Genomic DNA, 23,831 nt, shown 5'->3' with positions numbered 1-23,831 from the left:
GCACTGCTGTCAGAATGGGCGGACCCAGAATTAGAAATGGGTTTGGATGGGACCCATTTTACAGATAGGAAAACTGAGACCATGAGCGAGAAGGATGTCAGGACTGAGGTATAAACCTAGAGACTCTTAACAGCACAGACCACCACAAGCAGTAGCACCCTCTTCTCAGCTTCCCATTCTTCTTCTAACTACTCTTAGAGGCCATGTGAGGAGGAGAGAGGCTGCTGGGATATGGCTGTCAGAAGGGCCCATGTCCATGTCAGTTGTGTGAACGGTGGGACCAAAAGAGCCAAGGATGGAAAGGCTGGCCTGCTCTCTCTGCTCCACACTGACCCCAGCCCTCTGTAGGGCTCTCCCCAAGAGGGACATGACACACTGCCACAAAGATGGGGCAGAGGCAAGGCCAACACAGAGGTACCTGGAGAAGTGAGGGTGTCCAAGGCACAGCATACCACAGACTTCTTAAAGATTCTCCGGGAGCACAGATGGAGCATATATGGTTGGGGGTCCCCAGATAGGGAAGTTACAGGCAGGCTGATTTCAGATCAGTGAGAGGGAAATTTTCTCTAAGAATTAAAGTTGTCTCAATAGGTAATGAGCTTCGTGTCATTGGGGTATGCAACCAGAGGCTGGACGACCACCTCCTTCAGGAGGCTATAACTGGGGACAAAAGCAAGCAGAAACGCTGCTGTTCTAGCTTCAGGCAGCGGCAAGCAGGCCGGTTATCAACGTTGAGGGAAATTCAAAATGTTAAATCACAGTTCAGGCGAGAGACTGGGCTGGAGGGAGCCAAGCCAGCAGAGCGTACCTGGACTGAGGGGAATTATTGCTCAGACATGGCCTTGCAGCCTAGGTGCCAAAGAGAGAAGCTCTCTGATTCCTACTCTCCCATGTCTGGGTCAGATACGCTGAGCTGGCTGAGAGAGCTAGAGGAAGCAAGGGCATCAGGGATGAGCACCATGTCACCAGCCTTCCCCCACAGACAGGCAGCCCGCCCCCTACTGTGGCTTCCTCGCTCTCTAGAAACACTGAGGAATGTATGTCTCTGAGTCCTGGGAAGACCCAGGTCTGAGGCCTAGCCTAGAAGGGCCTCCATAGCAGGACTGCATTCACAGGGAGGAGGTCTGGGTGTCCCTACACCAAGCCTGTCCCCTTCTGGATGAAGCACTGTGAGGCCCCACCTGCCTGCAAGGGGCAGCCTGCTGAGTGCTCAGGCAAGCCTGGGCTGAGGTGCCAACACCGGCAGTTACAGAAGGCACCACACCAATAATATCCTGCCAGACCCTTCTCCGTCCCCTGTGCCAAGTGCTCACAGCCATGGCCTCACAAGCAGGTCTCCAGGAAAATGTTTCTGTCAGAGTCCTTAGAGCATTGCTCCCCTTTTCCTGCCTGGTTCCTGCCCTTCCCTGGAGATAGTGGGACCTCCACGGAGGTCCTTCTGGCTCTGCTCTTGCTTGGTAAGTGTGCAATCAGAGGCCCAGTGTCCTGACTGCAGGCTGTGGAGGCAGCAGGGATGGGCCTCCCTGGCCTTGTGGAGTCTCTATGTCCCAGAGTGATAGTGACTTTGCTGAGCTTTGGTGAACATCACCTTTGTTAATCCTGCCCCACCCTCATCACCCTGCAGTTTGATTGAAAGATGTTTCAGAGCCACAGAAAGGTCTGGATGCCTTTCTGGAATGGTGGTCACATAGGACATCTCTGCTTTTACATCGAGGGGCTCTGAGACACCCCAAGTTGTTCCTGTCTGTGGGTTCATTCACCGTTTGTCTTCAGAATGCTTGCAGTCCAGGGGACAAGGGGAAGGAGAGTAGGGGAGATTTGAATACTGGTCTCACCCATAGGAGCTGGAAGTGGAAGGTTTCGTTTACACTTACACACACCTGAACCTGGGGAGATAGTCTGAGCCATCCTGGGACTGGGGATGGGCTTACCTAGGAAGCAGCGCCTGCATAGATCACTTCAACCACAAATGGTGGGGCCCTGAGTGTCCCATTTTCCTCAGCCGCAACTTTGTTCCCCACCATCTGGGGGGTGTGGTGTTTCCCACACTCAGCTGCCTGTTGCAAGCGGACATCGGAATTTCAGCTATGCTGCTGCGCCCCCTCCAGCCATCTTTCTTGGAGCACTGCTGTGCGGTGTTCTAGAATGGAGAAAGGACTTGCGGAGTCGCCTCAGAGGACAGGGCCCTCTGCCCTCCCTTCGCCAGGTATTTCTCAGCCACCTCTATGCCAGGCCATGGACTGGGCATAAGAGAGAGATCACTAGAGGCCCAGAGTCCCTGCCCCTGGGGTGGGGAGGGTTTATCAGGAGCAGCTATAAGGAGGAGGAACAGAGGACAGATTGTCCCAGGCAAAGACAGGTCGTGTCAGAGTCTTGGTTGGTCCTGTGTGCCTCACACAGGCTCTGGGACTCAGTTTTAAGCTCCTAGAATGCAGGACCCTGTCTCCAGGCACCCACCCTGCTTGGACCCCACTTCCACTTATCTCCTCTCCACATGCCTACTTCACTTTACAGCCCCACAAGGTGACTCTCTGCCCTCTTTCGGGCAATTCCTGAATAAGGTTTCCAAGGAGCAGCTGGTGAATTCGAACCACTGACCTTGCGGTCCAGTGCATTAGCTCACAGCACTGTACCAGGACTCCCTGTCTTAGGGTAGGGAACATTGAACAGCCTGTCCAAGGTCTATCATGTAGCCAAGATTGAGGAGGGGACCAAGGCCATTGACCTCCCAGCCTCATGCCTTCCCACAACCTCTCAAGCCTTCTGACCTTCAGCAGAAGATCCTTAGATGTCCAACCACTAGTCCAATCTCTGTGCTGGGAGATTGGGACCCAGAGGGGACTCATGACTGGCCTTAGGCTATCCAGCTGGCATCAGATATGGTGGTGAAGCCGGCTTGCCCAGCTCCTGCCTGTTTGCCTTGGAATGTCCCCACTTCAGAGACCTTCTCGGGCTCTATCCTACTTGCCAGGAGGCTGCGCCCTGGTCTCAGAGCAGACACATGGCACTGGTACCCAGTACTGGCCCCTGGATGCATTTATTCCAACCTCAGAGAAACAAAGCTTGAGCCTTCAGAAATTGTCAAAAAAAAATGTCTCAAACTCTGAATTGTTTCCTTGCCTCTAGAAGAGGCAAGCAGGGAAAAGGATAAAAAGTTTTGAAAAACCTCGTTAAAAGGGCTCTTCAGGCACTCTGGGCTGTGAAGCATTCTTCTGGAGTTCTAGTTTCATGCAAAAGAATCTGGGACAGATGATGGAAACAGGACTTCAAAGGTGGGGGCAGTGTTGTGGCTGCTGTGGGCAGTGCTGGGTTCTGTCTGCTTGTGCCACGCATGGGGCTGGAGAGACAGACATCGGGTGGCACTCAGCCTTGGCCAGAAGCCACAGCCAGTGAGGCCCTGCTCATTTGAAAAAGACCCATCCAACCCTCCTCACAAAGGGGTCTATGACTTTCAGATCCCCGGAGACACTCTGTAGGGAATTCTGGCAAATGTGGCCCAGAGTCTGGCCTCAGAGGTGTTTCAGGGTTTGGTCTCTTCCCACTGGGCTGTAACTGAGGCCTGGTGGTCCAGGAGCTGTCCTGAAGCCCGTTGTCATCCTTGCCCATTCGGTACTAGCCCTCAGGGAGCCCAGAGCCTGCTGCTGAGGAGGACAACATTTGCATAAAGCTTGCTGTTAAGTACCTTCAAGTTGATTCCAACTCATAGCCACCCTGTATGGGATTTCTGAGGAGCCGCTGGTGGGTTTGAACTGCTAATCTTGTGGTTAACGGTCCAATGCTTATCCTACTGTTCCACATCAGGATTCCTACGTAAATATTACAGCCAAGAAAATCCTATGGGGCAGTTTTGTCTTGTCACATGGAGTCACTATGGGTCGAAACTGACTGGACAGCACATAATAAGACCAAGGCCTGAGTGAGGAACAGAGCCAACAGGGGGAAGGTGGATAGTGAAGGATGAGGAGGTCTTAGACCCGGGGTAGGGAGTGTCCGGCCTTGGCAAAACAACTGCAGTTTCAGCCATTAAAGTAGAGGTGAGTTCTTGAAATGTTTGACCAAATATAGCAGGCTAATTGTAAGTGGATCATTTTGTATGACCCGCAAATGATACAAATTTTGACAGAAAAAAGTCAACCCACCTCTGCATTAGACCCATGGATGGTAGAGAGAGGGCAGTGAGGCTGAGGCAGTAAGGAACGCAGGACTGATGTGAGAACAAGGCACTTACCTGAGCCTTGGAGAGATGAGACTCTAGCTGCCAGCCTTCATCCTATAGGCAGTTGTTGTTAAGTGCCGTCGAGTCGATCCCGACCCATAGCGACCCTGTATAGGGTTTCCAAGGAGCGGCTGGTGAGCGTGAACTAACGACCTTGCGGTTCAAATGGCTTTGCAGTCTGGCGCATTAACCCACAGCGCCACACCAGGACTCCCCTATAGGCAGTGGGAGCCCCAAAAGCTTGAGCAGGATGCAGTGACATTCCAGAACCACTGATGAGCTCAGGTGCCCCAGTCTGTGAACACAGCTCTGGCCTTCCTCTGTCCCTACATGCCTACAGACATGCCCCTGAGCTAACACCGCCCTGGGTGCTGGGAAGGAACTGTTCCCCAAGGCCAAGAGCCAGGCAGTGCCTAGGCAGCCATCCCAGGTCGGGAAGATCCTGGGCAGAACAGACTCCGAAGTCGGCAGTCTCTGAGTTCGAATCCTGACTCCATGTTTACCTGCTGTATGATGCTAAGCAAGATATTTTACCTCCCTGAGCACCACCTAGAAAATGGGATGTTGTAAAAGTCATGCAGCTCACAAGGTGAGCCCCCCACATCAGGCACTTGTCCTACGCCTGTAGAAATGGCCATGGGAGTAGCAAAGGGGACAGGGTGCTAGGACCGTGTCCAGGCAGTATCTGTGTTTCACCACCTTGTGTCTATAAAATGAGGACTTGGGACTCAGTCTATGAGCCTACTTCAGTTTCAGGGTTCTACTATGATGAGGCCTTGGGCCTGAGGATGGTATACTCGTCTTCCTCCAGTAGAGGAGAAGGGCAAGACAGTTTGTCAGGAACAGGCCATTGTTCATCTAACTACTTGATGGCATCCCGTGTACCCTGCTTGGAACCAGCAGGGTCATGTTGACATCTTGCACCTAGAAGGTTCTCTGAGAGCCCCAGTAGAGCAGGGGCCTGGAAGGGCTTGAGGGCCTGCATTCCAGGGGGCACTGGAGCTAGGTTGTTTTCCTTTCTTCGCTGCTACCCTCATTGATTTATATACTGAAGGAGAGAGTTTTCAAACAGTAGGCATGTCTGGGTCTGGGCAGACCAGGCGAGTGATTAATCTTAGTTTGTTGCTGCTGACAGCCAGGAGCAAGAAATAATAAAGGTTTACGGGGTGGAGAGGGGGTGGGGATGGCTGCTCACTGCCGTCCATCAGCAGGGAACACAGACTTCACTTCCCTCGGCCCCTGAGCATCCCCTGGTTGGGTCAACATCTGAGACTGCAAACCCTTAACAGCTTCATCTCAGCTGCCGGCCCCATGGGTGAGCCATTCAGCCTCAGAACACAGCAGGGCCTGCCGAGTGTTGCTGAGCTCCCTGCCCAGCATGACCTCCAGCCCAGATGCCTGGACTTCAATTACCAGCCTCTTTCCCCAGCCGCGTCCCCGAGGGGCCCAGCAAGCCTTCAGGAAGGTGGGTAGGGTAAGATAGGGGCACAGCTACTGCTTGTCTTGGCCCATCAACCCCTTGTCTTGGCCCAGCCCTGATCTGAGGCGCCTTAGGACCATGTACACCTACCCTGCAGTACACTCGAGGACCAGACGAGAAAGGGTGTAGCCAAAAGAGAGGTGGGGTTGGACAGACTGGCACAGGGGTAGCTACTCACACTAAAGGCAGGCAGGTGGCAACAGGCTGCTGCCGTCATCAGAAAGGTGGTGGAAAGAGTGGGGGGCCAGAGCCGTGCATGCCGAGGAAATAGCTTTCTGATGTACAATTTCCAACACGCACCACCACCTCCCACACCTGCAGCAGAAGCAGCTCCCACAGCAGCGAAGACACATTTCAGATCATTCAGGTTTGGACTCTTGGACCCTAACTTCACTGCTTATCGCAGAGTAGATGTGGGCAAAGAGAATTAACTTCTCTGGGCTTCCTTTTCCTTGTCTATAAAATGGGTTGGCATATTAATGGAGAGACAATAAATGTGAGGTACTTATTTGCATGTGCCTCCGACACAGTAAAGTTTCAGTGATGGCTTGCTGTCTTCGTTATCTACGTTGGGAAGAGTGCTGTGTGGTCTCGGTAGGGGAAATACTGGACTGTAACCACAAGGTCATCAGTTCAAACCCACCAACCTCTCCACAGGAGAAAGATGAGGCTTTCTGCTCCCATAAAGATTTACGGTCTCAGAAACCCTACACAGGATTGCTGTGAGTCAGAACTCACTTGTTGGCAGCGGATCTCACATGGCATCCACTCCTTTACAGCGGTGGGGTTTTAAGGGTTATTCTGGCTGCAATGGGAGAATCCTCATGAGACTTTAAATAACACAGACCTAGAGTCAGATCCACACTGTCCTTACTGGCTGTGTAACCTTGGTTAGTTACTTAACCTCTCTGATCTCCAAGTTCTTCAGCAGTAGCTGGAGATGATGCCCATCTCAATAGGCTTCTCCATCTTCCCCTTCATGTCAAATGCACCTTTCCACCCGAGCTTGGTTCTGGTCACATTGTCTGACGGGGAAGCACATGTGCAGCAAGCTGCTCTAGGAATAGTGCTTAGCAGAAAACTTGGAATTCAGGGGCCAGAAAGACACCTTTTTTATCATCTGCCAGTGCCCTGCACAAATGGGGAAACTGAGGCCCAGAGAGAGGAAGAACTCACCAGCCCTCTGACTCTAGACCAAACTGTTTTCCGGCTGCTTCTGAGCTGGGGGCTGGGTATGGGGGTGCACATGACATGGGGAGGGGCTCTACACCCTCTCCCCTAGCCTTTACAAGGCTGAAAGAAGAAAACTGAACTTTCTGCCCAATTAGCGTACAACGTGCTTTCTTCTTCTGAAAAGGGAAATGTCCCAATTAGGAGGCGCTGCTGTAGGCATATCAGAGGTTCCCCACTCAGAACTGAATGAGAACAGTGAACTTTAAAATGTGCAAATGCCTCACAGGATGAAAGTATCAAGAGGACACTGTAGGATTTTTTATGCCATTTCCCTTTTTTCAGAATTACTGAGAAAATGTGCCCGGCACCTGCCACTGGGAGACCTTCCCAGGGCACTGCCATCCAAATCAGCATGGCCTCTCTCCTGGGTTCCTCTGGTGACTCCAGAGCCGTGGGGGTGAGAGTATAAAAGAGCCCATGGGCCTCGGACCCACGTTCAACTCTTCGCTTCACCTCTAATTGATTATGGGGCCTTGGACCAAACTTTGATCAGCATCTTAACACTGGCCATTCTAGGGCCCTGGTGATGCAGTGGTTAAGTGCTTGGCTGCTAACGGACAGGTCAGTGATTTGAATCCACTAACCACCCTGAGAGAGAAGGATGAGGCAGTCTGCTTCCATGAAGACTGGCAGTCTTAGGAAACCCTATGGGCTGTTAGTTCTACTGTGCCCTATGGGGTTGCTGTGATGCGAAATCAACTTAGTAGCAATGGGTTTGGGTTTGGGTATTCTATTCTAAAGGAACCCTATTGATACATTGGTTAAGCATTTGACTGCTCACTGAAAGGTTGGTGGTTCAAACCTATTTACCAGTTCCACCTGAAAAAGACATGGGATCTGTTCCCATAAAGATTACAACCTAGAAAACCCTGTGAGGTGTTTTACTTTGTCACATGGGTCACTATAAATCAAACATCTACTCGACAATATCAACAGCATTCTACAGACACGGGGTTGCCATGAGTTGAAATCTATTTGACAGTGTGTGTGGTGGTGGTGGGTGGGGGGGAGGTGTCTTGTTTTTCTGTCAGAGTCGGGGTGGGGGTGGGGGTGATTCCATTGTAGTTTCAGTTTGTGGTGCAGTTTTTAGAGCTTTGAGGTCTGAGTCAGGTAAACCCCAGCTCTGTTTCTGCCTCTTCTCTAAGCCCTCGGTTTATTTTCTAACTAAACAGGCTGAGCATTTCTGCCCTGCCATCCACCCTGTTAAGAGATGCAGGCGCACAGATCCTCAATGCCCATAGTTAGGAAGCTCACCCTGGGGCAGGAATCAGGACCTTCATTTTTACAGACATGAGAAGGGAATTCAAACCTGTCACATGCCTGCTGGCCATTTCTCTGGTGCATTTCCAGGGCAGCGGCTGGCCACCTATAGAACCCTAAAGCCCCTCCCTCCAGCTTGTGGGAGCAGGCAGACAGGAAGCAGGAGTTTATTGGTTTGGCTGTGTGTTGACAATACTGGGATGCAAGATCCACCTATGAGGGTCCAGTTGCTTCTTGGGTCCCATTCCCTAAACGCACCAGTGAGGAGGGCACAAGTTCTTACAGTGCCCACTTTTCAGAGGAGAAACCAGGGCTCTGTGGTCTCTCAGACTGATGTTCTTTATGCTGAGAACTGTTTTCCCCCTAGATGCTCAGCTGAGGCTGGGGCATGTCTGGGGGGTCTCTGGTGGCAGAGAGGGAGGTTGAGGGTAGCTTGATGTACGCAGGGACATCTCTGGGCTTAATCCCGGGTTGGTAGTCTCTGCAGCTGGCAAGTGGAGCTTTCCAGAAGCCAGCCCGACAGTGCACATGTGCAAGGCTTGCTGCTGCTGGGAGACTAGGGCAGTGGAGGCAGAAGGAGAAACATTTCATCGTTGGAGAGATGATGGTGGGGCCAGTGAGGGCTCCAGGGCCCCTTGCAGGCTTCTCAGTGGCTGTGTGGGTAGTGACACCGCCAGCTGCAATACAGACCTTGATGGGTCAGACCCAGGCTGACGCGCACTCCTCTAACTCGCCCACTCATCCACCACTGACTCTGCTAACACTGCATGCCAGTGTTCTGTGCACCAGCCTCTTGAGTTCCTGACCTGCTGGTTTCCCCGCCCAGCTGGCTGCCAGCGTTACCCTTTGCACTCCAGGGTCTGAACCACCCGGAATACGTTCCCAGCTGGTTTGTAGCCACCTCCTTATCAGCCCAGCCCATAGAAATCTGCCTGTGGGGCTCGGCCATTCGATGCCAGCCAGGAAGCCCCATGTGGCCTGGAACAGCTTCCTTTGAGACACTGGGTGGTCTCTCCAAATGAGAAAAACATTTCTTTCCAATCACATTTCTAACATCTTGTTATTAAGACTTATTAAAAATATTTTTGCAAAAACCATCCGGGGATGCGGTGGAGACTTATGACAGGGTATGCAGAGTTCTGCTGTGGCGTTATGGGAGAATGCCCTGGACCACAAGTTCGGTTTGCACTATAGGGTTGGTGGTTCAAATCCACCAGTCACTCCTGGGAACCCCTATACATGGTTGCTATAAGTCAGAACCGACTCGACGACACTTAACAGCAACAATGCAGGGTGCTGCAGGGGACAGCCATCTGTGAAGATGCATCCTTGTGGAGGCCTGCTGGGAGTAAGGCATTTCACCATGAGCCTCAGTTTCCTCCCAGCCCCGAGACTCAGGTACATGGACTCAGAAGCTCTCTGTGCATCTGGAGAGGCTGTAGGAAAGCAGGGGTGGCTACAGAGCCTTGGGCCTACCCCCGGAAGGTGCTTATAATATAGGGACTTGTGTTGCTTATTGCGGGGTGAACACTTCAAAGGCCCCAGAGATTCTGTGGTTTGGTCCCATCCAGAGGTATTTGGTGAGTCTGCAAGTGGCCAGCTTCATACAGTAAAAACCCAAGAGTCAGAAGAAGGAACTTGACTCATCCAGGTCTAGTTACCTGACTTTCAGATGGGGAGACTGAGGCCTGGGATGGTGTTTGAGATTGATTTACAGATCGGCTATCAGACCTTATAGCCCTTGTCTCTGCTACAGTTCAAATGCTAACCCCACTGATGTTTTACTGAGTGCGTTTCATGTGCGTGTGCGCACATACCTGTGACATGCGCCCATGCACTCTGCTAGCTGCACCCCATCGCTCTCATATAGCCATAAGTGGGGTTTTGTTTGTTTTTTTAGCCAGTTTTAATATTTGTGTCATTTGCTTGTGTAAGCTCACTTCACTTCAGAGGAGTATCAGAAACAATTGGTTTGACAAAGCCAGCTTATTAGAGATGCTTTAATTAGAACTTTATTTCCCTGTTTTTCCTTTAAAACTCTACCCGCTGCTTCCAGCCCCAGGTGGCTTTGAGATCAGTCTGCTACATTCTTAGCATAGACTTTCTGGGCAGAACCTCTTACTATAGCCACAGTGTGACAGTCACTGCTGTGTCCCTACTATGCACCCGGCCTTCAACTGGGTGGGGAAACAAAGGGAGGCTCGTTAGACTTAAAACCTGCAGTCTGGGCAAGGAGACAGGTAGGTAGACGGGTACTGTGATTCTCTGACTGTGGGCATCTTGGAAGGCATCCTGGAGGAGGTGTCATTTGAGCAGGGCCTTGAAGGATACAATTTTAGAGGAGAAATCTGGGAAATCATTTATTGGGGAAGCTACAGTGAAATAGAGCCTTGGGATGGCACTGTGGGTTAATGCACTGGACTGCAGGGTTGGTTTGAACTGCACGGTCAGTGGTTCAAGCTCACCAGCCACTCCTCGGAGGGTCACTGTGAGTTGGAACCCACTCGACAGCACTTAACAAACAAAACAAAAACAGGGAAATACAAAGCTTGATTTGGTTAGGACTAGAGAGAAGGTCTCTGCCACATTCCCTCTCTCGATGGCCCCAGCTTGAGTTTTCAGCTGTCCCTCCACATAAGCCCACTCTTGGTTTTCTCCTGGCATTGATAGGGCCCCTCTCTTGAGCTTTAGTGCACAGGTAAGCAGCGTGGACTGGGCAGCCCTGCTCTGAATATGCCCTCTAATATCTGAGGCTGCTGACCTTGACTTTCAGTCTCATCCTAAACCCACCCAGCCTTGTATTTTGCTGTAGCTTCCCCAACGAATGATTTCCCAGATTTCTCCTCTTAAAATCTTATCCTTCATGGCCCGATGGTCAGAAATGATTTGGCGCCTACGCGGTACCTTTTGTGGGGTTTCTTTGGGGTATGTCTTTCAGATCACCAGAGGGACTGGCACATAGTAGATACCCAGGAAACATTTGGGGGTTATATTCAGAAGAAAAATAATCACATGGAGAACATCCAAAACAAGATGTGATTGTAATAAAACCTAGTTGCCAAATTCTGCCCAGTTCTGTAAGTATGTATCACATACATATGCACGTGTATAGGAAAAATACCGGAAGGCAGACACTATGCCACATTGGATCTGTGGGTGCTGAAATCTTCGACAGGTGATTTTTGTCTCCTTTTTTGCTTGTGTTTCCTAACTGTTGTGCCAAGCCTCCTCTACAAAAGGGGTTGATTTGGCTTGGTTTTAATAAGGCAGAGTAGGACGCTTGTTGCCTGTAAGGAGACCCGATTCTGGCCTCATTCAGGCTTTAACTTTCTTTGTGGTCTCTTCCCTGTACCTCAGGCAATTTTATCTCTAAATGGGGGGCACAGGGGATCAGTAGAGAGAGACCACTTGAAGTTATGGCCAGGAGGGTAGACTGCCGGGAGCCAGAAGCCCTGTTTCAAATCCCAGTTTTGCTTCTCCAGCTGTGTGGCCTGAGTTTCTGCTTCTGTACAGTGGAGAAACACTGGACTGCTAACCCCAAGGTCAGTTGTTCAAATCCAACAGCCACTCCTCGAGAACCCTGTACAGGGTGGTTATAAATCCATGACACCTAGCAGCACCACCACAATGGGGGTGCTATGTGTAAATAGGTACATATGTTAATAGTTATATAATGTAATAAGGGCATGCCTTATAAGATCTCTCCAGCCTCGTCAGGTCTCTTCCCTCCTCTTCCCATCCCCACTTCACCCTCAGGGAGGGAGCTTAGAGATGCCCGCAGCCACACAAACACTACCATCCTTACCACATGGCTGCCCTGCCACCCCTCAGCCTGTAGATGACCGTGTGCCTGTGATTTCCGCCCTGTTAAAGGTGTGTGCTTGAGCATGCGGAGTACAGCCTCCCAGGGAAGGATATATTTACATGGTCCCTGGATATGAACAGAGTCCTGTTAAGTGTCTTCTGAGACAGGTAGAATGCCACCAGTAAACTGACTAAAACCTTGGGGTCATGTATGAGTTCTGACACACATGGTGATAAAACTGCCCAGGAAGCAAACCCAGGAATGTGTGTGTTGGGATGAGGGGGGTGGCCTCACACCCCTCCATTCAGATTCTGTCTTCTAAGATTAGCATAATCCCTTCTGGAGTTCAAAGCTTCAGGAAAGGAAAATAATTTTTCCTGTCCTGAATTGTTCCAACCTGAACAACAATAAAATCTTCTATGAAGCAGCTGGAGTTGACTGTTTTACTCTTTGCAGGAATCACATTTTTAAAAAATGATCCATTCTGATAGTAAGTAACTTTTTGGAACTCAATTACTTGCAGCCATGCTGAAAACAATCTATAATTAATGTGGTCAAACCCTAGCCAAATAATAAAATGAAAGCTTTGTTGTGTATCAGAGCAGAAATCAATTTCATTAGGAAGCAGAGAGCTGGGGATTTAATTTTGAGAGAATTCTCCACTCTGTGGAAAGAGGTTGTCAAGAAGCTGCCAGAATGAATGGCCAACACGAGACCGTTTGCCCTTCAGATCCCAAGGACTGAGAACTGACAGTAACCTTTCAAACAGCCTTTCCAAACCTCCTGTGTATGGCCAAAGCCAGTGGGGTTTGTTAATAAGGGTCATGGGACTGGTGTTCCTTTTGGTGTTGGGCAAGAGGGGTGAGTGTTGTGTGCATCCGATGACACCTGAATGTCAGTGAGGCCGTGTCCTTTAGACTTGGGAGGGAGGGAGGAGAGAGGCATGCTGGGAGGTGAGCAGAGGTTCAGGTGTGTGTTTGTTCCTGAGTATCGTGGACAAAACCTCAGGGGATACTGCCCAGTTCAACCCTACTGCCTGAGAGACGATGACCATCAGTGGGGTGTCCAGTATGGGGGGAGATGGGAAGAGTCTGCCCTTAAGCCCAGCTGGGGAGGAGTGGCCTCTCCTACCTTCCTGCCTCAGAGGGACCTTCTCAGGGCCAAATGGGTGGCCGTGGCCTTTGGGAGCCAGACAGAGCAAGGCTGCCATCATTAACTGTGGCAAGTAAGATTTTGCCTCAGAATGTCCCATAGGCACAGCGCTAAGGTTAGGAGGTGGTATTGTCTTGGTGGGAAGTCAGCTCCCCAACAAAAGAAGTAAACAACAAAAACTGGACAGTAAATGTTGTCGATAATAGACCATAGTTTCCATCACTCATCCGTTGGTTCTCAAGCTGGAATGTGTGTCAGACTCTTGGAAAGTGTGTTAGAAGTAGACTTACTGAATCATCAGCGCTCCTATGCAGGGTCCGGGCACATTGGAGCAACCCCAGGACTCTGGTTCCTAAATAGCTACCTTACTCCTCAGCAAGTGGTGAACATGTCCCAAACATAGAGAAGGACAGGACCTAGGGACCCTCTGCTCCTGCCCCTCATTGTACAAATGGGAAAAGTGAGGGCTAGAGCCAGGCTGGGACCCAGGTCCCTGATGTCTACTTCAGAGCTCTCTCTTTTTGTTGTCAGTGGGCTTTGGAGAACATTGTAAACTGCTCCCCTTAAGTGAAACCGTGGATCAGGGGCTGTGTGGGTGGTGAGCCCCTGGTTGATGTGCTGCTGGCTGTCCTCATCAGCTTGGAGGGGCCAGCTCGGTAGTGGTAGTTGGCTGGGAGGACTGCTGCAGGTGGCTGTCACGCTTTGGTGGCTCAGCCATAAAGGATTCTGAGGAGGAGAACTGGGTAGTGCAGGAGGGCTGCCTGCCCCATCCCCCAGATCCCTGAACCCCTGGCGCTGCTGTCTGAGCATCGCAAAGTCTGCTGGTAGTGCTGCAGAAACACCCCCACACCTGCTTGTGGGGCTCAGTGTGACCCTGGCTCACTGTAAACCTCTGGTCCATGTCCATTTCCAGGTGAGCACATGGACCAGATGGTCCACAAAGCCTCTGCTTGGCTCATTGTCTCAGAAATGTCAGCAGTAGGGCAATGTACACAGTTGTTTTTGTTAAGTGCCATCAAGTTGGTTCCGACCCATAGCAACCCTGTATAGGGTTTCTGAAGAGCAGCTGGTGAGCTTGAACCGCTGACCTTGCAGTTCAAACGGCTTTGCAATCTGGCGCACAGTTGTTGTTGCTAAGTACCATAGAGTTGGTTCTGGCTCATAATGACCCTGCACAGGGTTTCCAAGGAGGTAAATCTTAACAGGAGCAGAAAGCTTCATCTTTCTCCCACGGAACAGCTGGTAGTTTCAAACTGCCGACCTTGAGGTTAGCAGCACGATTTGTAACCACTACACTACCAGAGCTCCTTTGACACACAGTAAGCACCCAATAGATGCCACAGACTGTCTCTGACCAGTGCTTGTTAGCAGAAAAGCCTCTCCCCTGGTTGTTCTGTTGTTTGCATGGTGACTCCCTGAGTAACAATATGCTTCTGAGAGTGCTCCATGCTGCTCCCTGGTTGGGGCCATTGATCATCCCAGAGAAACAGAACACCCACCCAGTGTCACCCAGCACCATTGCCAACCAGATGTGCTGCCCACTGAGGACCACAGACTAAGGCAGAGCAGGGGACACACTTGGTACAGGCCAGAGAGGAGGCAGCCAGCTCACTAGAACCAGGTAGGCAGCGATTTGTCGAGTAGCCTGTGGTGATGAAGCCCATCCGAGCGAACCCTGAGACCTGCATTTACCGTGTTTTCAGATCGTGTTCTTCTCTTCATTAAAAAGGAAACACACGTGCGTCCTGTGCCAAGGTCCGGCCCTTATACTACACGCTTGTCTGAGGGGGCTGTCGAGGGGTGAGGCCTATCAGTGACTGGATCTCCAGGGATGTCCTGCATGTGTCGTTAGCAATATGATACCTCTAAAACTTGCACAGCCACTGCCGACTCCAGCCTCGCAACAGCCCTTATGGTGCAAACTCTATTCTGGAGGAGGAAACTGAGACTCAGAGAGGACCACAGTTCAGCAGTGGCAGAGTGGAGACTCAGACATCGTAGGTCCAGGTGCCCTGAGCGCTGGGGTCTTGCCACCACCCTCCCCAAGCATGCTGAGGTCCAGGCAGGGGGTCCTTTGTCCTTGTCTCAGTCTCACGGTCCAGCTTCACCTGGGTTGGTCCCAGGTGTCCAGCCCTGCTTCGCCTGGAAAGGCCTCTCCACAGCGAGAGCGTCCTTCAAATGTCACAACTTGTCCCCCCATCTGCTGGGTGGTCCTTGGAAACAACCTAGGATCAGTGACCATTGGGCAAATTGGATGCTGTGTCTTAGCCCCTTAGATAAGGAGTGAGGTGGCCTAATGTCTGTCCAGCTTTGCTCTTTCCAGAAGGTTCTCTTTATTCCTTCTCACCACTGTGGCAGCAGACTCTCTTGTGATTTCTTTTCATAAATGAAGAATTTCAGGCACGGGTGTGTGACATTAAGCCCAACACTGTTGACATTGTAGATGGGCTCATTCGTTGTTGAAGGGCTGCCCTGTCTCTGCCCATAAGATGCCAGCAGCACCTATGTCTCTAGACATTACCTAGTGGCAAAATCACCCCCAATTGAGAACCATTGCTCTAAGGAAAGAGTGAACTGGCAGAGGCAAGTCCTCAGTAGAAGGGACCACCCTTGACCGGGATGGATTCTGCCCACCTAGTGAAATAGTCTTTAGGAAGCCTGCTGTGTTCCTGCGCCGTGCCTGAGCCCGAAGATCCCCTGTGGTCAGCGCTGAGTGTGCCCTTCTCCTGTTGTAAAAAATGGAGTGCTAGAGCTGTCCAATCTCTTCTCACGTCACGAGGCAGCAAGAACCAGCACACGCCCAACACTAATCCTGTGTTGCAGAAGTCAGACATGCCTCCTTTCACCAACCTTTTACCAATTCTGACACCAGCCGTGCCTCCCATTCAATAATTCATTGCAAGGGCCACGTAGAACTCAGACAGTACTCACAGTGATGTGGTTTATTAGGGAAGTATCAGGATACAGTTCTTTGGTCAGGACATCCTTCTACCATCCGTGCCTGTAAGCAGACCTCTCCCTGGTCCTGGGCCAGCCAGGTCTTTGCCCTACTTCAGCACGTGTTAAAAGTTCAGGAGTCCCACCAGTAAGTACATGTATTTTATTTGTATGAGGAGCAAATGGTCCCCTTGATGGACTTTACAAGCGCCCAGTGTTTTGGTGGGAGTTGCAGGACCATGGCTAGAGAGGCCATATAAAAGTGACCCATCTTGAATCAGACAATCTGGCTGTGACCCCGTCCTTCAAGATGAGTAAGTTTGGGCAATAAGTATAGTCATTATTTGGTGAATTCTCTGAGAAGAGTGGTAATTTGTAGTATCGACATTTAATGTGTAATAGTTTTACACGTGGTGTTTTTGGTTGCTGTTAATGAAAATAAAGTGACCCATCACATCATACCTGTCTGTGAGACAGCCTTTCCCTCATCCCCTACTGAGGTGGCCCCCACCACCCTGAGATGTCCCTTCATTGAGTTGAGAACGTCAGTGCTGATGAGACCCCTTTCCATTTTTCAGATTTACCTGACCAATGACATCAGCGGGGTCAGAGTTCAAGCACATGCACCCAGCTTCTGACCAGGACTTGGTCTCATCTAGCCACCACTGCCACCATCCTCTGTCTAGACACACATGGGATTTGGTGTTCCCAGAAAAGGTCACAGTTAGAGGCCAGCCTACCTGAACCTCTGACAGCATCACTCCATCCCAGTCTTGACCCCTGTTTGCTGGTGGGAGGAGCTGTAGGGAGTGCGGGACTGCAGAAGTCCTCAGCCTCTTGCTTGCATACCCTCAGTGATGGGAAACTAGCTTCCTGTGCTCAGTGCTGATCACTAGAAGCTTCGTGTTTGACACTCTTTATGTACCTTTTCTCCTGAGAAAATTGTCCAAATGGGTTTGTTTTGACTGACCTGCTGTACAGTATGATACAAGACAAACCTGTGTTTCTCCAGGTTCACCGGGACAGAGATTGGCCAGCTTGGAGCTGGCTTTTTGTCTTGATTGCACCCCAGGCCTTCAACTTGGAGCTTGAGAAATGCCCAGGCACCTCTGGAAGGCTAATCGCTGCTGATGCAATTATTGGAAGTCTCATTATTTGGTTATAAATCAAGTTGGTTGGCTCAGCAGTTTGTACATTTAGACATGTGTTTGCAATAACTTGGCATATGTCTCTTTAGTTTGTCACGCAGAAGCTATTTCAGGAGACCGTGAGATGCAGGTGCTGGGCTGTGGCCATGTAACCTCATGTGTGCCTTCACCCAGCCCCCTGGATTTCTAGAATATTACTGCAGGGGCCTTGAGGCTGGGCCCCCTTCTGGTCCTTGGTTTTCTCATCTGTGCAATGGGTTGCTAACAGACTATGAGAAGCCATTCAGAGGCAAGCCAGGCTCTATGCAGGCAAGCTCTGCTTGGGCCATGGGTGAGTAATGGGAGCGCAGAGTGGAATTGTTGAAATACGGAAGTAAAGTTCCATTTCGCAACTTGGGTAGAGGCAGTGAGACCTCAAGTGAGGCCTTCCATGCTCATGGAGTCTGTGTTGTCCCCTAATACCCCAAGGCTTTTTCTTGTCTATAAACAGCCAGCCAAATTCTGTCCTCAAAGGACACCCCATCCAAATGGGACCCCCTCTTTCAGTTCATGGAGGAGATGTGTGTGCCACCAGACAACCACAGTGGCTGCCTTACACCAGGCAAGTCTCTGGAGTCCCTGGCTCTGTGTGGTCATCTGTAAATCAAGTCCAGGGAGATCCAGCTGTTGGGGTTGCTGTAAGGAGGATACTCATGGAGCCCCCAGCAGTGCAGTCAGGAGCCATAAAGAGGTTTTGAGCCCAGAGACAAAGTTCTGAGGATGTCTCTGTCCAGAGAGCAGCACTCCAGCCACCTGTTAGCAAAGGTGAGCCAGCAGTCACCTCTCTTGTGGATTTTTCTAACAGGGCCCCTCCCTTCACACAAGTCCCAAAGGGCAATTTCCTTGCCTTCTCCCGCATAAATATTATATGCAAGTATTTTTAAGTCATTTCATCACCAAAAGAAGTGATTTAACATAACTATTAGCCTGAATTCTTCATGAAATATGCATCAAGCAATTAGGTTTAAAAGGGAGAGGTGAGGCCCCATCACCCTGCTCCCCGGCTCCCGGCCGGCAGCTGCAGGCTGAGTGATGTTTTATTAAAGCTGCGATTATGAGGCGGAGCCGGGCGGGGCTGTTATTAGGCCCTGCACAACGTTTGATAATCCTGGTGATGAGGAGGAGCTTTTTGTGATGATAATGAGCAATTTGAACACCGTGACAACCTCAGCACCCCAGCCTCTGCCAGCCACACAAGACTCATTAGACAGGTCACCCACCAGAGACACTTCCAATTGTGACTCCGCTTTCACAAGATGTTCTATCAAAGGAGAGGGGCTGACACAACATGGGCAGTAGCCCATCAGAGCTTCCCGGGGACCAGGACCTAACTTCAAGAGAGAAGGGGAGGGAGGAGGCTCAAGGCTCAGCCCAGAGACCACCCACCAGGCTCTGGGCACATGGACTCTAGGTTCAGGCTGTAGCCCATTCTTGCCATGTGCCCCAAGCCAGAGTGTTTCTCCGTGTGGCCTGTTTCCTCCAGGGTACCTCAAGAGTGTTACAGGAGGTGGTCCCCATCTTCTTCTAGCTCCAGAAGCATTACTGAACTGCTGTCACGCCACTGCTCACATTACATCATGCCATCTGGCGTGTCCCTCTGTCTCCATAAAAATAGAATTTCCCCATCTTTCAATTTTTTTCTTTTGACTTTATTGTGAACTGAGTAAAGGTAAACAGACAAGATCATCAGCCTCATTTTCAACCAATCGTACGGTTTGTTTCATCTCAGTGATTACACTCCCTTCCTTGTAACAACAATTACCTTGCTCCCACCTTGTGGCTTTCTGTCTACATCTTATTTTTCTCAAATGAACAAAGCAAAAATGTTTGATGTGTATATTCAAAATAAAAATAAACATATATTCATTTAAATGTCCAAAGGGCACATTTTGAAGCCAGCCTCCTGCCTGCCAGCACACAGCCTTTCTCAGTCCTTGGGCCTAGAGTCCTCAGCTGCTCCTGCCACCATCTCTGCCAACATTCTCAGACAATTTGTGTGTGGAGTTAGGGGTCATCCCTGACAGCTGTTTTCAAATCTTCCCCCGTTGGTAGGTGACATCTCACTGATGGGGACTGTGGCCAATCAGGGTGACTACTACAACTCCCCTTGTAGGTGTGTGTGGAAGAAACCTTTGCATTGCTCAAGGACTGGCAGTGAGTCTGCTCACCTCTCCAGTGCTATGACCTGCGTGACAGACTTCACACTCGTGCTCCCCTTGGCTGGTGGCCCCAGGGGCCTCGTCTGTTGGGACTCTGTAACCTTGATTCTGTGTGTGCCTCTCTTGGGCGTTCACCCACAGTCTCACTGTGGGAATGAGATCCAGAGACAGGATTCATTCGCTCAAGGTCTGATGGCTGTAACTTCACATGGTACCAAGGTTTGAAGTTCCAGCTCTGGGTAAGACCCACTTGGCCCCTGATTATCGTGTGACCTTGCACTGGACACAGGGCCTGCCTCACAGACAGTACCCAGAAGCCTTAGCAGCCCTGCAGGTGACCCTGGTGGGTATCCAGTCTCAGCAATGGAGGGAGGCTATGTACGTCCAGGCAGCTTGTCCCACAGGACCTAGGACCTCAGAGATCATCCATTACCTGCCCAGGATACATGAGGGCAGGGGCTGAAGCCCAGGGAGGCATGAGATGGCCCAGGATCCAGAGGGTAGCAGAGTACAGTGGGTGATCCCAGGAGGATCAAGCCCAGGAGCTCACAGGTCTGAGTCTGGTCTTGGTCTCTGAGCTTCAGCCATCACCTTCTTGCCCATTCAGCACAGCCTGGGTGAAGGACGTAAATAGGTGTGTGTGGGAGGAACAAACAGCCCAACCAGAGAGTCAGGAGTGACTCTTCTCAACCTGACAACCACAGGTGGTTTGTAGCCCGGGTGGCCAACCTGCACCAAAACCTGGAAACAGAGGCCCTCGCTTCAGCCCCTAGCCCTGGCTCAGAACTGTTGCCACCCTCACTGCCCACCTCTTTTGCTGGGTGTTTAAAAAAAAAAAAAAGCAGTGTGAAAATGCCTCCTTAACCTGCTAATACTTTGCTTCACCTCCTTATAACCTAAGTACCCCACCTTCCTGGCAGGAGCCCTCTGTCACAGTATACATGCAGCCCCACTCATAGAATGGAGAGAAGCAGGAAGCCAGATTCACGCAGAGGGCAGTGATGTGCCCAGGGTCACACTGCCCTGCTGCCCTAGCTGTGACTCACACCTGTGACTCCGTTCTACAGCTGGGTCCTCTATCCCAGGCACACCTTCTATGGGCATGCCTTCGAGAGCAGCACTTTTAACTCTTCTGCTGTTTTCTTGGAATCCCTGGATAGTACAAGCATTATGAGCTCAGCCGCTGATTGCAAGGTTAGGTTAGGGGTTCACGTCTACCCAGAAGCGCCTCAGAAGAAAGACCTGGAGATCTCCTTCAGAAAAATCACCCACTGAAACCCTATGGAGCACAGTTCTACTCTGACACTCATGGGGTCATGAGTGCTTTAAGCCATTAGAGTCCTTGTAATCATCCCACATAGATCGATGCATTTTCGGTTTCTTCATTTAATGCACACAGTTTTCTTCCTAGCAGCCTAAGCAAGAGCACCTCCTGCTTCTCAGAAATGTTGAGATTATTCTCTGATGAAATGACCCTTCTTCACTGAGGAGCAGAACTTGCCACAGGCTCTGTAATTAGAACATAGCCAGCCTTAAAAAATCTTGATTTAAATTTCATTTCTTTACAGAATTATTCTCTCTTGAAACATAATTGCTCTCCGAACGATTTCCTTTAAGCCAAGGGTGACATCTCTAAATACATTATTATGAGCAGATGTATTGCTCATTGCCTGCACTTCATTAAGCATTTGTTCTGCCCATTTGAAAATTGTCCTGGAGTCCAGATTAATGTATTGCTAGAGCAGGCGCTGGTGGACTTGGAGGGGCCAGGCTGTATTCATGCTTCCAGGACCCTCACAGCAGCAGCAGAGGTGGGAGAGGCTGCAGCATCCGCTTGCATGGTGCTCTTCACCCCCTGGAAGCCCAGGGCAGACGTTACAGAAGGTGGCAGGGGCCCAGAAGTTCCAGCTTTCTAACGAAATGTGAAGCATTTTCAGGTGTGGTGGCAAAATCATAATGATCATAAAGTATTCCCCTCTCACTCAGCGACTGTCTCATTGTTTAACATTTTCTCTTTATGACAGTGTTGTTAAGTGCAATCAAGTCAGTTCTGATTCATAGTGACCCTGTGTAGGGTTCCCAAGGAGCAGCTGGTGGGTTTGAACTGCCAACCTTGTGGTTCATAGTTTAGTGCTGGTCCTACAGCGCCACACCAGGTGTCCATAGTTTTAAAAAAAAATCTGTTTTGCCCATAAGTTGAAGTGAGAAGTGTATTGGCATCAGATCATCTTCCATGATCCGATGTGGTCATCCTCCATTTTTGCATAACGCTGATTTTCACGTACCAATGTGGTCTTTAGAACCTTAGCATATTTCTAGGTGATCTGAGTGGGCAGGGACACAGCAGCTTAGGCAAAGACAGCTTGATGGAGGAGTGGGTGAGCTTATGTGGCTGGAGGCCTGGCATGAGGTGGGAGAGGCCCACTGGGACCAGTGATGTCGGCAGAAGTGAGACCCCTACCACTGATGAGCTGTGTCGTGCACAGCGGCAGCCGTTTATGCTGAAGCCTGACTGAGGCTAAACATGAACCGTTCCTCAGTGCAGCTGTTTCAGCTGGGCCTGGGCCTGGGCCTGGGCCTGCTGTGGAGGTCCTCCTTCAGCTGCTCCTTGGCTGACCATGTCTCTGCTCCAGGCTTTGGAGTCTGCACGTTAGCAGGACTTTAGCCAGGGCCAGAAGGGCTGTTCTCCAGGGGGCAGTGAGTCCGCAGAACAACCTTGTTCAAAGCTGAGTCGATGGTTCTCCAAGACGGCGCTCCCTACCCCTCCACTAACTCTACCGTCCTGCTCATCTTAATCATCTATGTGTTTTCTCCACAGGAGCAACCAGGGATTTATGCACATGAAACTGGCCAAAACCAAAGAGAAGTACGTCCTGGGTCAGAACAGCCCCCCATTCGACAGTGTCCCTGAAGTCATCCACTACTATACCACCCGGAAGTTGCCCATCAAAGGGGCTGAGCACCTGTCCCTGCTGTACCCCGTGGCTGTGCGGACCCTGTGAGCAGACCAGCCCTACCTGCTCTGTGACAGAGCTTGAGACTTGGAGGAACCAGAGGCCCCTGGGGCCCTCCTGGCCCTGCCAGCGTGTTCAGTGTGTGTCATGTGTATGGTACTAGCACATCACTGCATGTCTCTAGAATGCTGTTGCCACTCGTGGGGGCTGGCGAAAGCCTGGATCAAGACAGAGGGACAATGAACACGCCACCCCAGCCCCCACCCCACCCTTCCTTGAGTTTCTGTGAATTAAAATATTTGCAAATCCAAAGAGATGTCCTCCAGGATGAACAAAGGCAGAGCTGCTCTGAGGGCGGGAGCTCCCTGGGTTGAGTCTCTTTGTTCTCCAGCTGTCACGATGTCACACCTGTGTGGGGAACAGTTTCCCACCAGGGCTTCACAGGCGCCCGAGCCAATTGCTGGTACCGTGAGAGCCCAGCGGGCCCCTCGGGTGTGTATGTGTGTGTGTGAGTGTGGGCACGAAGTGAGCACACGGCCACACAGATGCGAGTTCACTTGAAATCTATTCGTAGTCACTCAATGTAATCGGTAGGAAATCTTCAAGGAATCATTGTGCAGTTAAAAAGAGGATTCAATTATTTATGAATAGGGTGTGTAAATAAAATAGTCATTTAATATATGTTCTTATTCTTTTTTTAATAAATAACACAGGGTCCTGGGGGCTGGGCAGTGCTGGCCTGTGTGGTATGACACTGCAGGGGAGGGTTGTCCCCTAACTCGGACCCTCCGCAGTTCTGGCCACCAGAACAGAGTGGTGGGCACTCAGGGCTGGAGGAGCACCACTTGCACAGAGGAGTTGTGGCGAGCCACAAAAAGATGCAGCCAGACCCTCCAGTCCATCTCAGTAGACTGGGTTCCGAGCTGGGCTGTATCCACCAACCAGGCTTCCCGTCTGTGCTAACAGTCCCTGTGGTATACTGCCCCTAGCGGTCTACAAGGACGTTCCTCCCAGTCCTCTGTTCAGTGCCACCTGGAGGCTGTGGGAAGTGGGCCATGCCCAAGGTCACCTAGCAGGTAGAAGCAGGGCAGGTAGGCTCCTCCACTCTGTGAGGCCTTGTCACCCACACTGTCACTGCACATTTCAAAACCACCTACAGACACACACCACCTCTGTCCCTGTCCCCCAACGAGCAGAGACTCTTCACCATACACTCAGGCAGATGCAAAAAAGGGAGTGAAGTTGCCTGTTACTCAGCTTCCCTTCCTTACGCACCCACCCATCCCCACAGTTCCGTGCGGAGTGAAGCATCATACCCCATAGCAGAAAAGGTGAGGCTTCCATCCACTGAATGATCTATGGGGTCCAGCGCCTTTGAAGCACACAGCATCCTGCCTGCCTGCTCTGAATGGACTGAAAGTTTGGGGAATGCTGCCCCCAGTGAATGT

General features: G+C 50.8%; 1 protein-coding gene across 1 annotated transcript in view; it reads left to right on the top strand.

Annotated features, from left to right (window-relative positions):
* The window catches only part of SHB (Src homology 2 domain containing adaptor protein B), a 134,073-nt gene extending 111,454 nt beyond the window's left edge, over positions 1-22,619 (top strand). The window contains 1 exon segment of the mRNA XM_006863131.1: positions 22,248-22,619. Within this exon segment, the coding sequence (XP_006863193.1) occupies positions 22,248-22,431 (184 nt within the window). The 3' untranslated portion in view covers positions 22,432-22,619.
* Positions 22,620-23,831: the final 1,212 nt, after the last annotated feature.

The sequence above is a fragment of the Chrysochloris asiatica genome, unplaced genomic scaffold (assembly GCF_000296735.1).
Source record: "Chrysochloris asiatica unplaced genomic scaffold, ChrAsi1.0 scaffold00053, whole genome shotgun sequence".
NCBI lineage: Eukaryota > Metazoa > Chordata > Mammalia > Afrosoricida > Chrysochloridae > Chrysochloris > Chrysochloris asiatica.
Note: the sequence above shows the minus strand (reverse complement) of the source record. Positions and strands in the feature narration are given on the sequence as shown.